This window comes from Megascapheus bottae, chromosome 10 (assembly GCF_031878675.1).
Source record: "Megascapheus bottae isolate mThoBot1 chromosome 10, mThoBot2.hap1, whole genome shotgun sequence".
In the NCBI taxonomy this organism is placed as follows: Eukaryota; Metazoa; Chordata; class Mammalia; order Rodentia; family Geomyidae; genus Megascapheus; species Megascapheus bottae.
The window spans coordinates 18693888-18713331 of NC_143518.1; the positions used below are offsets into that span (position 1 = coordinate 18693888).

The 19444-nt window shown below is 37.5% G+C and overlaps 1 protein-coding gene across 4 annotated transcripts in view; it reads right to left on the minus strand.

The window, feature by feature from the left end:
* Rgl1 (ral guanine nucleotide dissociation stimulator like 1) overlaps positions 1-19444 on the minus strand; it is a 225506-nt gene that overhangs the window by 63663 nt on the left and 142399 nt on the right. For all 4 annotated transcript variants that reach the window (XM_090340261.1, XM_090340263.1, XM_090340262.1 and 1 more), the window contains one exon: positions 12622-12830. In XM_090340261.1, coding sequence (XP_090196387.1) covers positions 12622-12830 — 209 coding nt within the window. The remainder of the gene's footprint in view (positions 1-12621; positions 12831-19444) is intronic.

Genomic DNA, 19444 nt, shown 5'->3' on the forward strand with positions numbered 1-19444 from the left:
AGAACTGAGTCAGATTAAGATATCCTCAACCCGACTTAAGGCAAGCAGGGATGGGAAATGAGATTTACCGGTAAATAAACAGAATAGCAATGGTTTTGGCTCTGTGCTTGACCACCATGGTAGTGAACTCTGTCCTCTTGTTCTCTTACAATGGACTTGGTGGTTTGCAGAAGCAGGAAAGATTGGGGTGGGTACAGGGAAGAGGGAGATTCTTGGAAAGCCACTGTCCGTCATAAACGATCTGATTACAGTGACCCTTGAACTCTTCTCCTGACAGCCCTCTAGGACAAAATGTGGGCCTTAATCTTTGTTTTTGTCATAATAATTAGTTCACACAGTTTCTCTGGTTATTCTGGAAATAACCTTCATCTTTGGATTGGATGCTACGAGAGATTGAAATAAAAAAGGAAAACACTTTCAATAGGAAGATATATACTTCACTGTCCCAGAGGTTCCCAGAATCTTCTAGTCATGATCTCTACTTTAGCTTCTCTCATACTCTTTGCTGCACTTTTCAAGAGCTACAGTAGATGTTTGATAGCATCAATGCCTCTCATAATTCCTCCCAGAAAATGTAATGCTGCAGTATGTGAGCAGACAGTGCCAACATTCTGTGGATAGAAAAGCTCTTGCTCATTAGCTAGTACCATCCATAAGCAATTGCTGAGATGATACATAGTTCTTTCTCATAACCACCACTGGAGTGATCTATCAATGATAGGCAGTCCAGATGCTCAGGCTCAGATCTTGCAATTATCCTTGCCTGGCTTCTACCCAATCTATCAGAAGATCCTTTGGCTTTGCCGTAACAATGTAACTGAAGCAAAACACTCCTGTCACTTCTGTTGCTTCCATCACCATCTTTGAATTGGGTCAATGTAACTAACAGTCACTTAGTTGTCTAGTCTTAGTTTTGCGCCACAGTCATTGTTAATCCTGGTTAATGTAAACCACATTATGCCACAGCTCCACTCAAGTACTCTGAGGACTCCCATCTGAAAAAAGGTCAGGGTCTTGATCTTCTCACAAGGCCCAAGACTTGTACTCTTCTCTCAAAATTCCTACTCACTCACTCACTCACTGGCTCCCAGGCCCACTGGATACTCCTGCCCTTAGCCAGCCTCCTTAAAAGTCAAATCAACCTGAACACCATCCCCTTTGCTATCTTATTGTTCTCTAAAGTCTTATTAATACATTCTAAAATGACTATCATTATTGTGCTAATTGTCCATGAGAATGTAAATTCTATGTGAGTAGGATGTTGGTCTCTTCTGCTCCCTTCTCTTTGTCACTCACACACATGCTGGTTGTGATTAAATAAGTGTCCAGGGGCTTCCAGGAGCAGACATAAAGCACTTCCTCATCACCGGGTTCAGACTTGCCTCTGTTGTTACAAGTGTCTTAGCCTTGCTGTGTTTTCACTTCTGAGGGCTTAGGAGCACAAAAGGCTTAGGAACACAAAAATATATGATTATTTAGGAAGTCTAAAGTTAAGCTTTAAGAATTTTAAGATGGAGATCTTGGAGGCATCAACAGTACAAAAAATGGGAAAGTATATGTACTGCAACTTAAACACAGGATAAGAGCACAGAGCGTATAACCTTCTAAAACTTAAAGGACTAGGCAGGGATGTTCATTTAGCCCTGAACCTTTCTTATCATTGAGGAGAATAAATGCTTTAAAGGAAAAGATAAACTAGCTTTGGGAATCAAGAACTCTTTTATGTTTGTCTGAGAGTAAAGTTTTATTAGATTAAGAATGTTTCTTTGATGTTTCTGTAAACCTGCACATATCAAAAATCAAAGTCAAGTTCAATTCTTTTACTCCAGGATAGTAAATAAAGGGTGTGTGTATGTGTGTTTAATTAACAGCAGTACAAAAGCTACAGACAAACCTGTCAGCAACGCCATCTCCAATTTCTGCAAAGCCTCCCCAGGATTTAAGATCAAAGCCCTAACATCTTAAGAAGGCTTACCAGTGAGCAATTGCCCTTCTTTAAATGGCTACTTATAAAACTTAAATCAAAATACAAATTGTCAGATGACTCTCAACATAGTGTTCTCTGTTATCACAAGGCAAAAGAAAGATTTACAAATACCTCCTAAGTACAGCCTTAAGCTGTACTGAAGCCTAGAAAATAGAAAAGAAAAAGGGAAAGCCAACACACTATTTAATTGATTGCTGATGGTTGAACAGGAAAAAGTTATTTTCTAAGGGGATGTCTATAATCCGGAGCCCATCTGGGAAACAAAATGTTTCATTTGTATTGGGAACAGAAGAGCTAGGAGTATTGATGATTCAAAGAAACTCCCCTGGGACAGACTGTGTTTGGCACCATCCTCACCTTTGCTCCCAGACAATAAAGTCTCAATAACAACAGAAAGGACAGAGGTCGTCCTGAAGAATTTCTAATACTCTATTTAGTCTGGCCAATGAGCCCATAATAATAGCAGGTACTATCACTGATAATTTATTATATGCCAGGCATTGTGTTTTACAGGATGGTTTCATTTCATTCTACAGGGTGGTATTATTCCAATTTTACAGGTGAGACAAATGAGGAGACCTTAGGTCATAAACCCTGGCAGATATGTCCAGTAAGTGAAGCAGGGAGTTGGATTTTGACAAGCAAGCCTGAGCCCAGTTTCAGTCACTACCCTCCCATACAAGCTGTACAATCTTATTTACCTATTCATTTATGTCTCTCTCACCACATCATAACACTTCAAGCTTAGAACCAATAAGCCATTCTGACATCCATTCAGTTATTCATTGTTTTTCAAGTGCTATGCCATTCTAGCCATGAAGAACATATCATTGAACAAATCAAAGTCCCTGTTTTCATGGAACACACATTGTAGAGGGAACAGACAAAAGAAATCTAATAATTGTTCATATATATTGATCCAATAAGCAAAAAGCACAACATAGAAAAATAAAGCAAGTAAGAGTGTCTGGGCCTGATGCAAGGTCATATTGGGCTCTCAAGGAAGGCCCAATGTGGAGGTGGTATAAACCCTCAGGAGGTGAAGCAATGAGTACTGCATGTCTCTAAGGAGAGTCTTGCAATGGTGGGAAGGGCCAGTAGAAGCCCTTGGATCAGCAGCAGGATGTCAAGGCTGGTGAGAAGCAGAGTGAGTAGGGGTGAAACATGGAGGAAACAGGGACAGTAAAGCGCCCATGGTAGACTGTAACAGTCTTTCATTTTAGTCTTTTATCTTGCTTACTGCTGAACCCAAGAGCTTGCACTTGGGTCACACTTAAACACTAAGTAAAATTCATTTACTTCTACTTCTCTGAGTAAGAAAAGGCTGTGGGGAGAGAGAGGGGGAAGAAGGTACTTATTAGGGATGGTGAAATAACAGAAAGGCAGGAAGTAGAGAAAATACAGACCTCACAGGAAGCTGCTGACTGCAGGACCTCAGGGAGTCTTTGCTTTTTAATAAACCCCAACCTTGGAACATTTAGGTATTTTTCTTTAACTGACCCATAGAACACAGGTCAAGAATGAGAAAAATGTCCAGTAGCTGACCCTGACTCAGGTGGAATAGCCTGCAGATGTCAGAACACCACTGAAGGCCGCAGTGAAGTACAGACTTTGAAATGAGGACCTCAGATCAGCTACAGGGGTTTTAAAATCATATAAATAAGATCCACCATAGCAGGTACCTCTTCACCCAAGTCCAACCAAGAATTAGGTCATGGCCACCAAGCCTACCTCACAAAAGTCCCAGTCCCACTGTGAGGTTGGTTGCTCAAGGAAAGATAAGGGTCAAAGACAAGAAGAGAAAACTGTGTTCTCCAGCAGAAAGGAAGAACTCAAAAGTCTGAGCCATTAACCCTTTTTTGGGCTTCGCACTCATGAGGTCTGGTTCTCAAGGAAAAGTTTTTCTCATGGTTGGAAAAAGATAAAAGAGGGCTAAAGGCATAGCTCAAGAAGAGCACTTAGCCTCCTAATAAACTTCTATTCCCAGCATGAAAGAAGGAGAAGGAAAGAAGTAATGGAGGAAGAGAGGGAAGGAGGAAGGAAGAGAAAGAAAGGGAGGGAGAGGAGAGGAGATTGTCAAAGATGAATTAAAAACCTTCCAGCTACCAGTCACACATTGCTGAGTGCAAGTTAGGCCTCCTTGGATAGGGCTAAAAATGGCAGCCAGGATTGGCTCCAACATGGAGGGGAATGACTCAACAAGACACATGTGCCCTTCATAGCTATGGCTCAGCCTCAGCCTCCATCCAATCAGCAACCCCTTCTCTACTTATGTCTGGAGATAGGTGATCCAATCACAGACAGATTTCCACGTGTGATATTTTAAGGCAGCAAACCATCACACAATGCATATCCATTCCTTGACCAATTAGAATAGGAGTTTGCTCTAAGGGGAGAGATCCTGTATACAGTGGGCCAGACCTCAGACAGCAAGCTCTGAGGAGCTAAATTTCCTTTCGTTGTTTCTTTTACTTTCAAATAAACTTCTTCTGTCTACTTTAAATACTTCCCTGCCCTTTAATTCTTTAACTGGCAGATAAAATAAACCTTAGAATGAATCTTAGACCCCTAGACAATATTGTTGCCTTTCCCTTTTTTGTCAGTTTTGTAGTTTATAACCATAGCATACTTAAAATGAAAAAACAAACAAACAAAAGGGCTGGGAGTTTGGCCTAGTGGTAGAGTGCTTGCCTAGCATGCACGAAACCAGGGTTGGATTCCTTGGTACCACATGCATAGAAAAAGCCCAAATTGGTGTTGTGGCTCAAGTGGTAGAGCTCTAGCCTTGAGAAAGCCTAAGGACAGTGCTCAAGCCCCAGGACTGGCAAAAAGACAACAACAACAAAAAAAACCAAGCAGATGGTTCAGTATTCTTTTTGAAGAAGGAGAAGAAAAAAGAAGAGGAAGAAGAAGAGGAGGAGGAGAGGAAGAGATAACTGCATGCCATTTTTATTTTGTTTTAAAATAATAAAACACCACTTTAGTTTTCTGAATCCCATTTCAGGAAAAGGAAGTCTGCCTGGTTATGATCTGCAGCCAAGCTCTGATAACATCCTTCTATCTCTCTTAACATAGCGGGCAGTGCCATCTCTTCATAAGGTAAAACCAGGGTTCTGAAATCACCAAGTATTCCCACTGCACTTCTGGGTGGGAGTCAGGACCACTTTGGGAAAAAAAATCGATAGCTAACCACACTATTTCCACTAGTTATTTCCATTTTCCTCATGTGATTATGGATGGGGAGAAGGGGCAGTTATTCTAAAACAGCACTATGGTAAGTTTTCTGGTTATCTATCCCAAAGCAATTGGCATAGTTACAGGGGGAAAATAGGAACAATGCTCCTGGCCAAGCTGAGTCTTTTGTTTCCTGCCTGGCTTCCTGCAGCTGAGCATAGAGACAAACAGCTGACCAGGGCAGGAGGCTCTGAATAGAACAAAGGTGAAGGCAACACGTGACCTTCCACATCCTTCAGCCCCTGTGCACTCAGTTGCTGGAGTCAATCTCTTCAAGGAGATTTCCTTGGGGTTTTCCTTGATTTTTTTGTTTTTTGTTTTTTGTTTTTAAATCACTCGTGCTCCAATGAATCTATTATTTTATTCAAACAAGTTTACTGGTTAATAGTTTTTGTATGACAAGTCTGATCCAGGTCTCAGGAGGCGAAAAACTAAGTGGTCATCAAGCTGTGTGCTCTTCTAGAGACTCTAGGAACAAACTGTCCTCCCTACAGCCTTGAGGGTCCCTTCCCCCATCAAGCCAGTAGCACAACACCTCTCCGATCCTGTTTCCATCTTTCTTAGTCTTTCTCTGATTATTTTCTGCTTCTGTCTGTTCTATTTAAAGACCCAGATGATTACTAGATAATTCAAAACAATCTCCCTGTGTTAAAGTTGACTGATTAGCAATCTTAATTCCATCAGCAACCTCCATTCCCTTTGCCACATAACCAAACAAATGCATAGATTCTAGAGATTCAAATGCAGACATCATGGAGAGGGCAAGGATTAGTCTACTTGCACAAATGGATGAAATTGTTACAAAAGATGTATCATCAGCTTTCAAAGTTATGCAGCTCTTCACTAGATCAAGTATGAACCAGAAAGAGCATGAGGCTTTCAAAGAGATTGTGCCCTACTCAAATATTCAGTGTTCTTTTCTATGTTGGAGACATTTTAATACCAGTGCTTCCCATAGTTCTTGTTTGCAATCCCTTCTTTATGTATACCAGCCAATAGTCTCATTTTACTCAATCACAGGAAATAGGATCTGCATGCAATTTGTCTTTAATGCATAACATATTCACGAGTTTATTTTGCCTAAGGAGTCCCCAACACCCAGACCTGAATACTTCAACTTCTCCACTATAAATCTTAAGAAACAGTTTTAATGCATTTCAGTAAAATGCAGCACATCTGCATTTTAAGCTAGGAAGGACATAAAGCAATGTGAAGATTTCCTGAAAGCTTTCTCACTAAATGCATGGCATGTGCATCCTGGAGCCGACTAATCAATAGGCCCTAATCTTTACTATGCTTGGGAGTGAGAGGGGACAAACATTCTACTTGTTTCCTTTTGGCCCCGTGGACAGTTTGAGGAGGAGTTACTAAAATTCATGGAGGGTGGTATGGCAGTATTTTGAAACACTTTCCTATGCAAATGATGGATGTTAAACATTAATAAATAACTCTGGGGTTAATCAGATCTATAAAAGAGTTGAATTCATTAATAATAATTAAATATAAGTGTTGGGGTGGTTGAGGTCACTATAGCAGTTAATGTGAGCCTCTACAAGATCTGCTCCCAACAGCTCCTCCTCCCCCTTGATCTGAAGAACAGTTAGGGAGATAACAGAAACCTTGCCTCCTACTTAAAGAGACAGAAGGAATCTTTTTACTGGTGTGAGTTCCAGCAGGCATCTATGAATACTTGGCAAGTGCCAAGTCTAATCTGAGCACTAAAAACTTAATTATTTTTAAATGAGGTTTAACAAAAAGTCATTTGGAACATATTACATGCATCTTAAAAATGTTCAGCCAGCTTCTCACACTAAGAAAGCTTTTTTGGGCACTGAATAGATTTGTACGTGCTTTCTACCAAATGTTTGTTACAATACCTGATAGAGAATTTTCTACAACTGTATACAGAAGCAGAGCTCAAGAAATACTGTTTCTGAGCAAAAATAAATAAAGTAGTGAGACAGATGACTAAAGAGTGCTTCCCATATCTTTTTAAAATGACATTTAAAAAAATCATGGGGGGGGGTGCCATGGTACCCTAGCAAAGAGATTCTGTGACATAAAGAGATAGAATAGGCTTTAATTCCAGCTCTACCATTTGCTAGTTGAATGTTTCTGAGCCACAGTGCTCTCTCATCTGTAAACATAGGGTTCTAATAAGTAAACGAAATGAGATAAAGTCTGTGAAAACACATGGCAAGCAAACATGGGAAGAAGAAATGAGTTCAAAGACCCACTGAATTAGCCTCTTCTCTGTGACATAAATAAGCAAAGTCAAGTTTTAAAACATAGGTTTGCAGATGGCCTCAACCTTTAACCTCCCCAAGAGTCTTCCTCTGGGAAAGTTCACTTGAAAGGAGTAACTCAGACCCCTATCCAGTACTTTCTGCCATGAGCCCCAGGTGCCATCAGTGGTTTGACCAGGATTTCTAGAGACCTGGACCTACTATGCATTGTTGACATTCTGCTAAATGTTCAAGAAATAGTCCTAAAGATAGTCTCTGTGACAACTACCTAAAGAAAAATCTGCATACTTGTATACAATGGTGGATTTCTCAGTTTTCTGCCTGCACTTGATGCCGGTAGCGTTTAACTCAACCTTGTTTTTTCAAGTGGGAAGAATCGATTTTTGAGGGAATGCATGCTTGAAATTAGAAAAAATAATATCTCAAAGTCCCAATGCAAATAGTTACCCCCAAATTACATAACTTCCTCTTGGATCAGAAGGAGGTCGATGTAGCCTAGAATTAACTTTGAGCCATAGCTAAGAAGCACAGGAAACTGGGGCCCTTGTGAATACTGATCACCCCAAGTTAAGGATACCGTAAATACACGGAAACAACCATAAATTCACACCATTGTCCATAGATTAAAAAAAAAACTCTTTGAAAGCAAACAGTTCTATACAAGAAAAACCACAACTGGAAAGACTGAAGTAAAATCAAAATGACTTCGACCAAGCTGATCTTTGGTAGGAAATAAATATTGCAGCACCTGCTTTCAATCTATTATACAATTAGCACTTGCTATAACAACTTCTTCGTGTTAATTTTACAAAACATAGGCAATCTATTATTAAAAAACAAAAAGAAATAACTTAAAATTAAATCAGAGGCCCACAAACAACTGTAACACAATCTATGCTCTGAAAATAATATTTCAAATGCTTGTCTTCAGAACAGGCAAGTTTATACAAAACCGAACAAAATTACTTCCTCCTAATTATCAACATCAAAAGTCCCCACAACCAAGTTAGAAACGTAGTGTTTCACAGCATGTGCATTTTAGTTCAATTTAACCAGGACTGAAGCCTAACCACAGAGGAAATCTAAATGTGAGGAGGAAATATTCACATTGAGATTTGTATAAATGAACAATCTAAGCTTCTGCAAAGAAAGCAAAACAAATGGGATTTATTTCCCTGAAGGTCTAGGCCTTGCGTCATTTGCTTCATCAGCCATACATTACTATTAGGGCTTCATTTTACACCTCAAGTTGCTATCTACTTGATCCGTAAGTGTCGTTCCTACCTTTTGCAGTAAAATAGTAAGGGCTGATCCAAGTTTTATAGGACACGCATACATAATTTGAGAGGTCCTTTCAAAGAAAAAGAAGGCAAAATTAAAAACATAAAAGTTATGTAGAGTATATTGCCAAGTAGGGGATCCTGGAGGTTAAGTACTGGCAGTTTCATAGTAAACCCACTGCAGAAAAAAAACTAAGTCCTATATCCTAAGTTCCACTTGCATGAGTGCTGTATGTTCTGTGGTATTCACTACGTGATTCTTCCTTTTACAGAAGCAAGCTGAGGACTGAATTAAAAAAAAAGTTTTGGTTCATTCACATGGTACAAAATAAATCTTAACTCTTCAGTTATATCTTAAATGGTAGTTTGAATTCAATATCATTTAAACTTTCCTTGATTAATCATTGTTATCCAGTTCATATTTTTAAAAATCTGATATGCCTACCCATAGGAAAACAAAGACAAGATTTTTAAAATGATCAAATAAAAGCTTGATGTCTACCAGCCATAGATTAAACACACTTGTTCCTGTGTGTGTGTGTGTGTGTGTGTGTGTGTGTGTGTGTGTGTGTATACACTGTTTAGGATGACAGCAGGACTCAGCTGTACTTCTTTGTCCATCATAACCATCTGTGGCCTATTAGTAATAGAGTCAGCCCAGAAGAGGTTACCAATTCCAAAGGAAATTTGTACAAGTGTTTTAATGTTTTAAAGGTTGTGAGTTATTTCCTGTATTGTCTACAACAGCTAGCATGCTGCATCTCTTTATAAGTATGAATTACCAAAACAAAGTCACATAATTGACCAATTTCTACTCGAACTATTATATAAGTAAGCAAGCAATGATTTTAAAAAAAAGATTCACCAGTCCTACAAGTTTACATTCCAGGATTCATATGCAGTCATAACATTCATTATATATTTGTGAAAATTGAACTAGGAAAACTGAGGGAATGAGTGAGTTTGGGAGAGATGGAATAAATGATGGAAAGGATGACATGGACCAAGATGCAGTGTAGTCATAAACTGACATATTGAATTTAAATCCCTTTGTATAACTACATGAAGATTTTTTTATATTTTTATTGTAATTAATAAAAGGGTTACATGATATTTGCCAGATAGAAGGTGCATTAATTCACATATATTGATATCCTTTCACATGTTTTGGTCCCCATTTCCCTCCCCCCCAGCCCCCCATCTTGTTTTCCCCCCTTGCCAATCCAATTTCAAATAACCAAATACAAATATATCCGATATATCAGATAACAAAGTGAGATACTGTAACAATATGAGATAACCAAGAGACAACAAAAGAACAGAGAGATAACATAGTACCTTAAGTACAACAATCATTCATTATATGGCTTTTGTTTCTATATCCTGGAGGTCCTTTCAATTAGTGTCATATTATATGGCCTTCTGTATCAAGGTTTTGCTCTATTGCAAATCTCTTCTAGGAGAGCCCAAGGTTTCTACTGATTATGACAAATGAGGGAGACCATTGAGCCTAAGTTCCTTTGAGTCTGGCTTACTTCACTTAATATGATCTTTTCTAAGTCTTTCCATTTCCTAACAAATGGGGCAATGTCGTTCTTTCTGACAGAAGCATAGAATTCCATTGTGTACAAAGACCACATCTTGTTGATCCATTCATCAACTGAGGGACATCTGGGTTGGTTCCATATCTTTGATATGGTAAATAGTGCTGCAATGAACATTGTTGTGCTAGTGGATTTAGTATGTCCTAGTTTCTGGACAATTGGGTAAATGCCAAGTAGTGGAATGGCTGGGTCATAGGGGAGCTCTATGTTTAGCCTTTTGAGGAACTGCCATACTGCTTTCCATAGTGGTTGAACCAATTTGTACTCCCACCAACAGTGTAGTAGTGATCCCTCCTGGCCACATCCCCTCCAGCATATGTTGTTATTAGATTTCTTGATCCTGGCCATTCTAACTGGAGTGAGGTCGAATCTTAGCGTTGTTTTGATTTGCATTTCTTTTATGACCAGAGATGTTGAGCATTTCTTCTACATGAAGATATTTTTTAAACTAAATAAATTGATAAGAACTACTATACAAAAAAACCTACAGAATTTCTTGAGTTGTTGTACCATAAACATATGAACGGATGGTAGAAAACAACAAAACACTCTGGTGAGTATTTCAGAATATGAATATAAGAACAAAAACAGACCCAAATAATCTCATTTTACATGCACTTATAAATAAACTACTGCTGTAGTTTGCACCCTGAATGTCCCCACTGGAACTCCGTGAAGTGGTAGAACCTGAGCTTTCCTCTGCTGTATTTGTAGTGACTATGACAGGCCTGCAAACCATACACCGATCGTGAACTGGAACTTTCAAAAGTCTGGGCCAAAATAAAACTCTTCTGTTTATCGCTTGTTTATCTGAGGTTATTTATTACAATGATAGAAAGCTAACTGAGAAATAATTTGAGGACGGGACACACTGTTGTCCATAAGTTTACTTTTGTTGGAATAGAAACCTGATTATTGAAAATCCTTTCTGAAGACTGGGATAAAATGTTTAATATTATTATTAAGAGATAGATAAACTTTAAAGCAAGGAACAAATTAAGAAAGAACTTTTCTTTTTTGCCAATCTTGGGGCTCAAACTCTGGCCTGGGTGCTGTCCCTGAACTTCTTTTGCTTGAGGTGAGCACTCTACCACTTACTTGAGCCACAGTGCCACTCACAATCTCAAGGAGTTCCCTCCCTCCCCCCCCCACCCCCACATCCCAGGGCTGGCTTCAAACCAAATTCCTCAGATCTAGCCTCTTGACCATTTTTAACAATAGGCAAAAATTTAATTCCCTTAGTATACAAAAAAATTACATATTAGATAAGCAATAATTAGAAGCAAATAAAGAACTGAGTTAACAGAAGCCAATATTCAAAAAGCCCAAGGGAATCACCATCTCTCATCTCCTTCCTTCTGCAAGAAACCCAGGATATCCGAATTTAACTGAGGATTTCCAGGATTCTAAATCTACTGTTTGGCTGACAGTCCTTTCCCTCAGTACCAAGTCAATTTAATGGTACTTTAAAATTTTAAATTAATTGTTCAACACGTCATTTGAAATATGATATAAAAATCAATGTTAATAAAGTCTTTAAAAATTTAATTAAATAATAAGGAAAGAAAAAAGCAAAAAGATTGCCCATTTGTGAATTACCGTGAACATTACTCAATTGCATTTGTGTCTTAACCAAATGGATTACGAGTGATATCTCTGTTTATTCATACATTAGCTAATGTATGGTAATTGTCAATGGTTGTCATCATCATCATGATTGACACAACTCTCTAAGATTGAAGCACCACATTTTATACAGATTAGCATATTGAAGATTCATGGATTATTTATAGGAATTATATACAACTCATACTCATTTTGAACAAAATTCTGTAAAATTAGAAATTTAGGCTGGCAAATAAAAACTGGACCCTAGAAACTGTTAAATCTAGATTTACCATATCTGCTTTTAACTCTTCGGTGGTTTTGTTTTTATTGGGATTTGTTACCATTGTTCTTATGTTTGTTTTTGACAGTGGCCCAGGCTGGCCCCACATACAAATCTCTGGCCACATCCTCTGAATGCTGGACTCTCAGGTGTGCGCAATCATGCTGGGCTTTCATAGATTAGCAATTTCCCCAGAAGCAGAGCACAGAAGTGGCTCCTGCATAATCTTTGTGTGGTGTGTTCCAAAGGTCAATCCATTCAGTTAATCTTTCCTCACATCTGCCTCTCAGCAAAGTGTGCTGTGTGCATGATTCAGAACCTTGTGCCTTCTGGCTGTGGGCAGCCTTGCATTTCCTCTGACTCTCAGCCCTTGACTCCTTACCTGTCCAGCAGCAGCTCCAGCACTTCTTTAGTGGATGCAAAGCCTCGGTACGTTGACAGGAAGATGCTGATATAGGTAAAGTCATTGTCCCCAAAAGCGGTCAGCAAGTTCTCCACAAGCTTCTCCAAGGTGCCAGCTTTTATGGTCCTAATCTTACAGGTCTCATACTGACTGACTGTGTGTCCTGGAGGCAGCTGGTCCCCTTCAACCTGTACGATAAAGCCATGATTACCATCAGAAAAAACGATACCCTCATGTAAAACTGAGAACAGTAAAGTAAGTCAAAGCCCCAGCCTGGACTTTCTCCATGCTCTTATTTAATTTCCCTACAAGTTACATAAAGCAATGCTGTCTCCTATGAGTGTCAGATGGTAGTCATGGTGACAAAAGATATGTGTATGCATGCTCCTTTCCTTTCTAGAAGTACAGGCATTACTTCACACGGGTTCTATTTGCATCTACTTACTCTCCCATCAGAAAATATGTGACATATTTTCTCAGTGATATTTTCTATGATCCCAGAATTGCATTTAGCTAATGTCACCACTCAATTCCCTTTATATTATTCCAAGGAAAGTTTTGAAACTCATTCTTAAAGACAGTTCCTTCAGTGGTGTGCCAAAGGAGTCAATGCATCACAGGTCAGGATAGCTGATCGATAAAAAGTTTTAGAACTTGTGGGAGCCAGTTGACATCATATTTATATTTCTCAAAACCTCGGGCAGGGTGAAACTATGTTCTCCATGGAAACCTGTGGATATCTAACTATGCTGACATCCCTTGCCCCCTGCAGGCTGCACACGGTCTGATTCAAATCATTATCAACACTTATTCCAAGCATTTCTGGGTTCATCTGGGGGAGTGAAGGAAAGAATGGTGTGCCCAACAGAATTACTTTCAGGAAACTTGCAATGTACAAAGGAAAAGCATTTACTCCTAAGAACTAGCTGTCCCAAGAGAATAAAACTGCAAATAATATTGCTAAATATAACTTTACATTCATAAGCATAAGCTATAGTACATAAAAATTGTTGGTAAAATGTAAAAGCTTAAAAACCAAGTATGAGGGAAGAGTATTAAATTGAGGGAAAAGATGGATGTACTTTGCATGGTATAATAAATCTGTGCCTGACAAAGCATATAGATATCTGTGCTCGACATTAGGATATATGTCCTACCAAGAAGAGATCACTTTAATAAATCTTTTTCTGAAGCAAACCATTATTTGAAATGATTTTTAAAAACCCGCCAAGAAGTTTATCATGTATTAAATTAAGTGGTATTCGATGTTCCTAGACTATAAAAGTTAAAGAAGGAGGAAAAAATCCTCTAATGATGTTAATTGTGATAATTGATGATAATTACGTTAACTAAATTGTTCAGTTTTATCATCACCTGACCAGAAGTTAAATGAGTGGAAGGAAATTAACTAAGGAATTACTTCCAGAAAGATTCAAGTGGTGGCTACCACTTTTTAAATAGTTTTATGTCATCCAGTCTAATTGTTAATAAGAATTAATATTAGGATTCCAACTTATACGGTGGATGTCTTCTTTTTTATTATTTTTAATTTTTTTATTAAAGAATTTATTAACATTATTTTTACATCAAATTTCAAATGACATGTTTAACAAACAAGTATTCAAGAAGGGAATATCTACGATGACTCAATATTTGCATACCCGATGCTATGGACATGGTATTGGAAATATAAACACAACTACATAGACATAAAAATTTATGACTCTATAGACATAATGTTTTTTTTTAACTTCTGGAGATCCAAATCTAATTTATTTAATGAATATTATAGTGAATTAATACAAGAAAATTACCTGACATGTAGTAAGGTTCTTAATGTAATCTTGTTTCGGGTAGACATAATGTTTTATTACATAGATTAATATGTATCTATGACATACAAACCCTCAGACTAATTTTAACTATATTCTAAAATCTAAGTGCCAAACATTTCTTTTTTTTAAAGTATTTGAAGAACCTCTTCTTCTGATTTGGCTCATGAAAAATACCAAACGTTTTATTTAGGGTCTTAGAGTGGTTGACTCAGATCAAGGCCTAATGACTATTCTTTCTTCCTCTATATCAGTTTTAGAACAAGTCCAGTGTCAAGCAATATCCACCTGTTTCCCAGAAAATTCTGCTACCTTAAAGTAGAAACAGTAAGTGAACGGGCATATGGTTTCAGAGTCTAATGAGATTTTTAATTATTTGATGCAGTATTGTTTTAAGTTCCTATTGTAGCAGTGCTAACAAATGGTGCTGTGGTCAAGTCTGGAGATCTGAAGTTCAGGAAAGGCAAAGACATTTCTTTATTGTAGATTTTCTTAGCCCTTACTGTGCTAACATGTGTTACTAAATTCCAAAAGAAGGATATGGTATGTGACATTTCCAAATGAATTTCCCTTTATTCTCAGAAAATCTTACTGCACTTTGGAGTGAACATACTTCAGAAAAATGTTGAGTTGGTAAATCACTAAAATACACTTAAGGTTTAATTATATTAATCCCTTTTGCTTAAAACAAAGAAAGACTGAGATGCTATAAACTATGTTAATTTTTATATTCAAACCTCCATTTTCTTTGATCGCTTTCTTAACTGAACATTAAAATGAAAGCCTGTTTTCTATTTTTTTCTTTGCACTTCAAAAGAACTGTTCAAAATAATTACCTGCTTATATAATATTAAAAAGTAATAGTTAAAAATATGTGTGTGTGCCAAATGTTAATAACAGAATGAATGGCTTCTAGGGAGCTGAAATTCTAAATCAAGCTCCCTTTTGTGGTAACGCCTCCTTACTTTGTGACAATGTTGGGGTTCCCTTACTCAACATCATGAAATTTAACTAGTCTTGTTTTACTTTAAAATGAACTCCACTCTAAAACTACATCTTTCTTATTGACTTCTTAAAATGACATCGCCCCATTCATAAGGAAATGGAAAGTCTTGGAAAAAAATCATATTAAGTGAAATAAGCCAGACCTAAAGGAACATAGGCTCAAAGGTTTCCCTCATTTGTAATAATTAGTACATCTAGGACTCTTCTAGCAGAAGATTACAATAGCTCAAAACCTAGGTACATAAGGTCATAGAGGATGAGACTAAATCAAATGATTGTTGTTCTTACTGTACTATGTTATTTCTGTTCTCTTTTTTGCCATTATGGTTAATCTCATGTTGTTTGTTATTGTATCTGACTTTGTTGCCTGGTATATTGTATATATGTTTATTTGTTTATTTGAAATAGGAAAGGGAAGGAGGGAAAACAAGATGTTTGGGAGGGGTTAGGGGGAAGGAAACAGGGACAAAAAGCATGAGATCAATGTATCAATGTGTGAGAAGTAATGCACCTACTACCTGACAAATGTAACTGTAACCCCTCTATACATTACCGTGACAATAAAAAAGGTAAAAAAAAAAAAGACTTCTTAAAAAAAAACTAATTTTTCACTGAGTATTGATGTGAACAAAAATCCAAACCCAGAGAAAAAGCTAGTCAAAAGGTCTGATGGAGTGGCCCCCTTTCCTGCCAGAAAACAGATCTGGCAGGAAGCCAAGGTTCTCCCTTGGGAATGGAACTGCTTTTCATTAACCTAGTCACTTCCCTTCAGTCCTGCTTTATTCTTTAAAAATATATAGATATTCTCATTCATACTTTTCTCCTCAGTTTTTATATCTGTATCTAATAGAATGGTTACTGAGATACATTTAATATTTAGATTTTTTTTTAAAAATCACTCTGAGCCAGAAACCAGTGGCTTACACCTGTAATCTTTGCTACTCAGGAGGCTGAAATCTGAAGAATCAACAGTTTAAGGCCAACTCACATAGAAAAGTTCACTAGTCTCCATCTCCTAAGTAACCAGCAAAAAGCAGGGTGAGAGGCATGACTCAAACATTAAGAGCACCTGCTGAGCAAGCATGAGCCTCTGAGTCAAACTCCAGTACCAGTACCACCAAAAAAAGAAAGGTCATTCTCTTCATGAGACGACTGAATGCAATGACAAAATCATAAAGTGAAAACCAGATTTGCTACGGTGCTAAGACCACACTCCAAAAAACAAAACATGCAGGTTTATGTTGTCACAATGTTTGCCTTAATGTCATTTTCCTTTTTTTAAGTGACACCTAATTGACTTTTATTGTATATAATTGGCAGGATGATGTATAGAGGGGCTGCAGTTACATTCATCAGGCAGTGATGAACATTTATCCTCCTTCTCATGTCTTTCTTCCTCCTTCCCGCCCTCTACCCCCTTCCAATCATCTTGATTTTCTCCTTCCCTTCTCTAGTAATTCTGTTTTAATTATGGCTTTATTGTATTTTGTTTCCTTAAAGCAGGGATTATATGTAAATATAACAAAATTCTCTGTCAGTCTGTGTCTGTCATTTATACTTTTTTTTTGGTTGAGGTAATGTATAGAGGAGTTACAGTTACATTCACCAGATAGTAGGTGTGTTACTTCTCACACATTGATACCCCTTCTCATGTTTTAGTCCCCATTTCTTAATGTCATTTTCTATAGATTTCTTAAATACACTACTGTCTATTAGTCTATTTGCAATGACTAGGAAGACCAGCATTTGAAACATGATATCTAATTTACCAAGATTGAAAACAAACTACAATTTTCAGAATAATATTTTTAAATTATTTACTGACTATTGGATTAATTTTTAAATGAAGTAGTACAGAAGAACACGAACACACACACACACACACACACACACACACACACACACACACACTGGAGAAGCTAAAATGTTACAAGATTTACTTTTGAAGCAAAAAAAATCAATAGTCTATAATCTTTTTAAGAGATTTTAAGACCTGTTTTTGTTTGTATTAGCTTAATAACTTTGAATTAAACTTGGAAAGAAAAGGGGAGGAGCTCTTGGCAGACAAAGGAAAAGGAGACATGGATCACTGTGGCTGCCCTGTGGGTTAGCACGCTAACAGGAAATCACTCAATGTGGATTCAATCAGAGGCCATGGGCTTCCTGACAAGATCAAGATACCAAGGTTACAAGTATGCTTCCTGACTTGTTCTTTTCCTTAAGCTTTCTGCCATTAGAATTCAACATTTGCTTAAGAACAAGAACCAAACAAACAAACAAATAAAAAGTATGTCTGACTCCTATGGGATAAATACCTACAATTAAGCCCAGGTGTCCTAGCGACAAAGAGAAGAAAAAGTGTGAGAGATGAAATAGACCATTTTCTCCTTCTGATCCAAGTCATATATAAATACACTCTTTCATCTTCTAAAAAAAAAACTCTTCATCACTCATGTGTTTCAAATTTGGAAGAAAAATCTCCCAATCAAATCCTTCAGTCATCTAACACTGGTATGGAGACGGCTGGAGTTCTCCAAGGGTATCCCAGACTACAGAGCATCTCTTCCCAGTCCCTTGGGTCTGAGCACAGAGTAAATAGTGACTGTTGCTCTAGCTACCAACACCCTGCAAAAGTACCAAAAGTCAACTCCACATCTCACAGATGCCAAGAACATGCACATTGTTGTCCCTACATTCATCCCAGATTATACCAACGGTATATTTTGTACTCTCTTTCCAAATGCTCTCAGCCTACTAACTATCCAGCAACAATGACAAACCCACCTAAGTATGGGAAACCCCATATGCCAACTCACAAATAATCTCTTCTCTCTCCATATTAACCATATGCAGATGTTAGATTTCCTACGATGATTCAAAAAAGAACAATCCATGCTCTCAGTAAGGAGCCTGGATGCAATGACACGTGACAGATCATGTGGCGAGGCCAGCACATCTGAATACTGAGCTATGTACAGTTTGGTTACTCAGTGATGTAAGGAAAACACACAATGTCAATCAGATGGAGTTACTACTACACTGTTTGAACTAGGCATGAATCCATTTTTTTGCTAGATAGCCAGATGAAGGATGCAGAATAAAATTTTAATTTCAGATAAATTATAAATAACTGAATATTTTGGGGGATTAAATGTGTGTCTTGTGCAGTATTTGGAAACTAATTATAATTTTAAAACATGTATACTTTAAACTCAAAAATATAAATAAGATACATACATACACGTTATTGATTACATATATTACTGTAATATGAAACATATATACAATATGTAACGAACAAATTAGGATAATTGGCATTTTCATCATCTTGAATATTGTGCCAGGAACCTTCTGCTCTTCTCTATTATTGTGAAGTGTGCAGAATTAAATGTTGCAGTCTATGCTACTCCTGTTATTCTACATAATAGTAGAACTGCTTCGGGCCTCCATTATCTACTTTTTTCCTTGCCTCCTCTCTCCTTCACCTTAGCCCCTAGGTATTTGACTGTACTCAAATACTTCCACACGATCTGCTTTTTTAACCTCCACAAATGAATGAGACGAGAACATGCGGTATTTGTCTTTTTGTGCCTGACTTATTTCACTTAACATAATGTCCTCCAGTTCCATCCATGTGGCTTCAAATAACAGGATTGTACTCTTTTATGCTTGAATAATATTCCATTGTGCATATGTACCACATTGAAAAATCCATTATCCATGAATTGCCATTTTGGTTGATTCTGTACCTTAGCTAAAATTAATAGTACTGAAGTAAATAATGAAGTTCAGGAAACCCTCTGATGTTACCATTCCATTTCTTTTGGATCTATACCCAGTAGTGGAATTACTTGATCACATAGTAATTTCATATTTGGTTTTTTGAGAGACTTCCACAGAACACTGACAGTGTCATATATTTTTATTTGGTAAGTCTATCGATGCAATGCTAGCTAGAGGGAGAG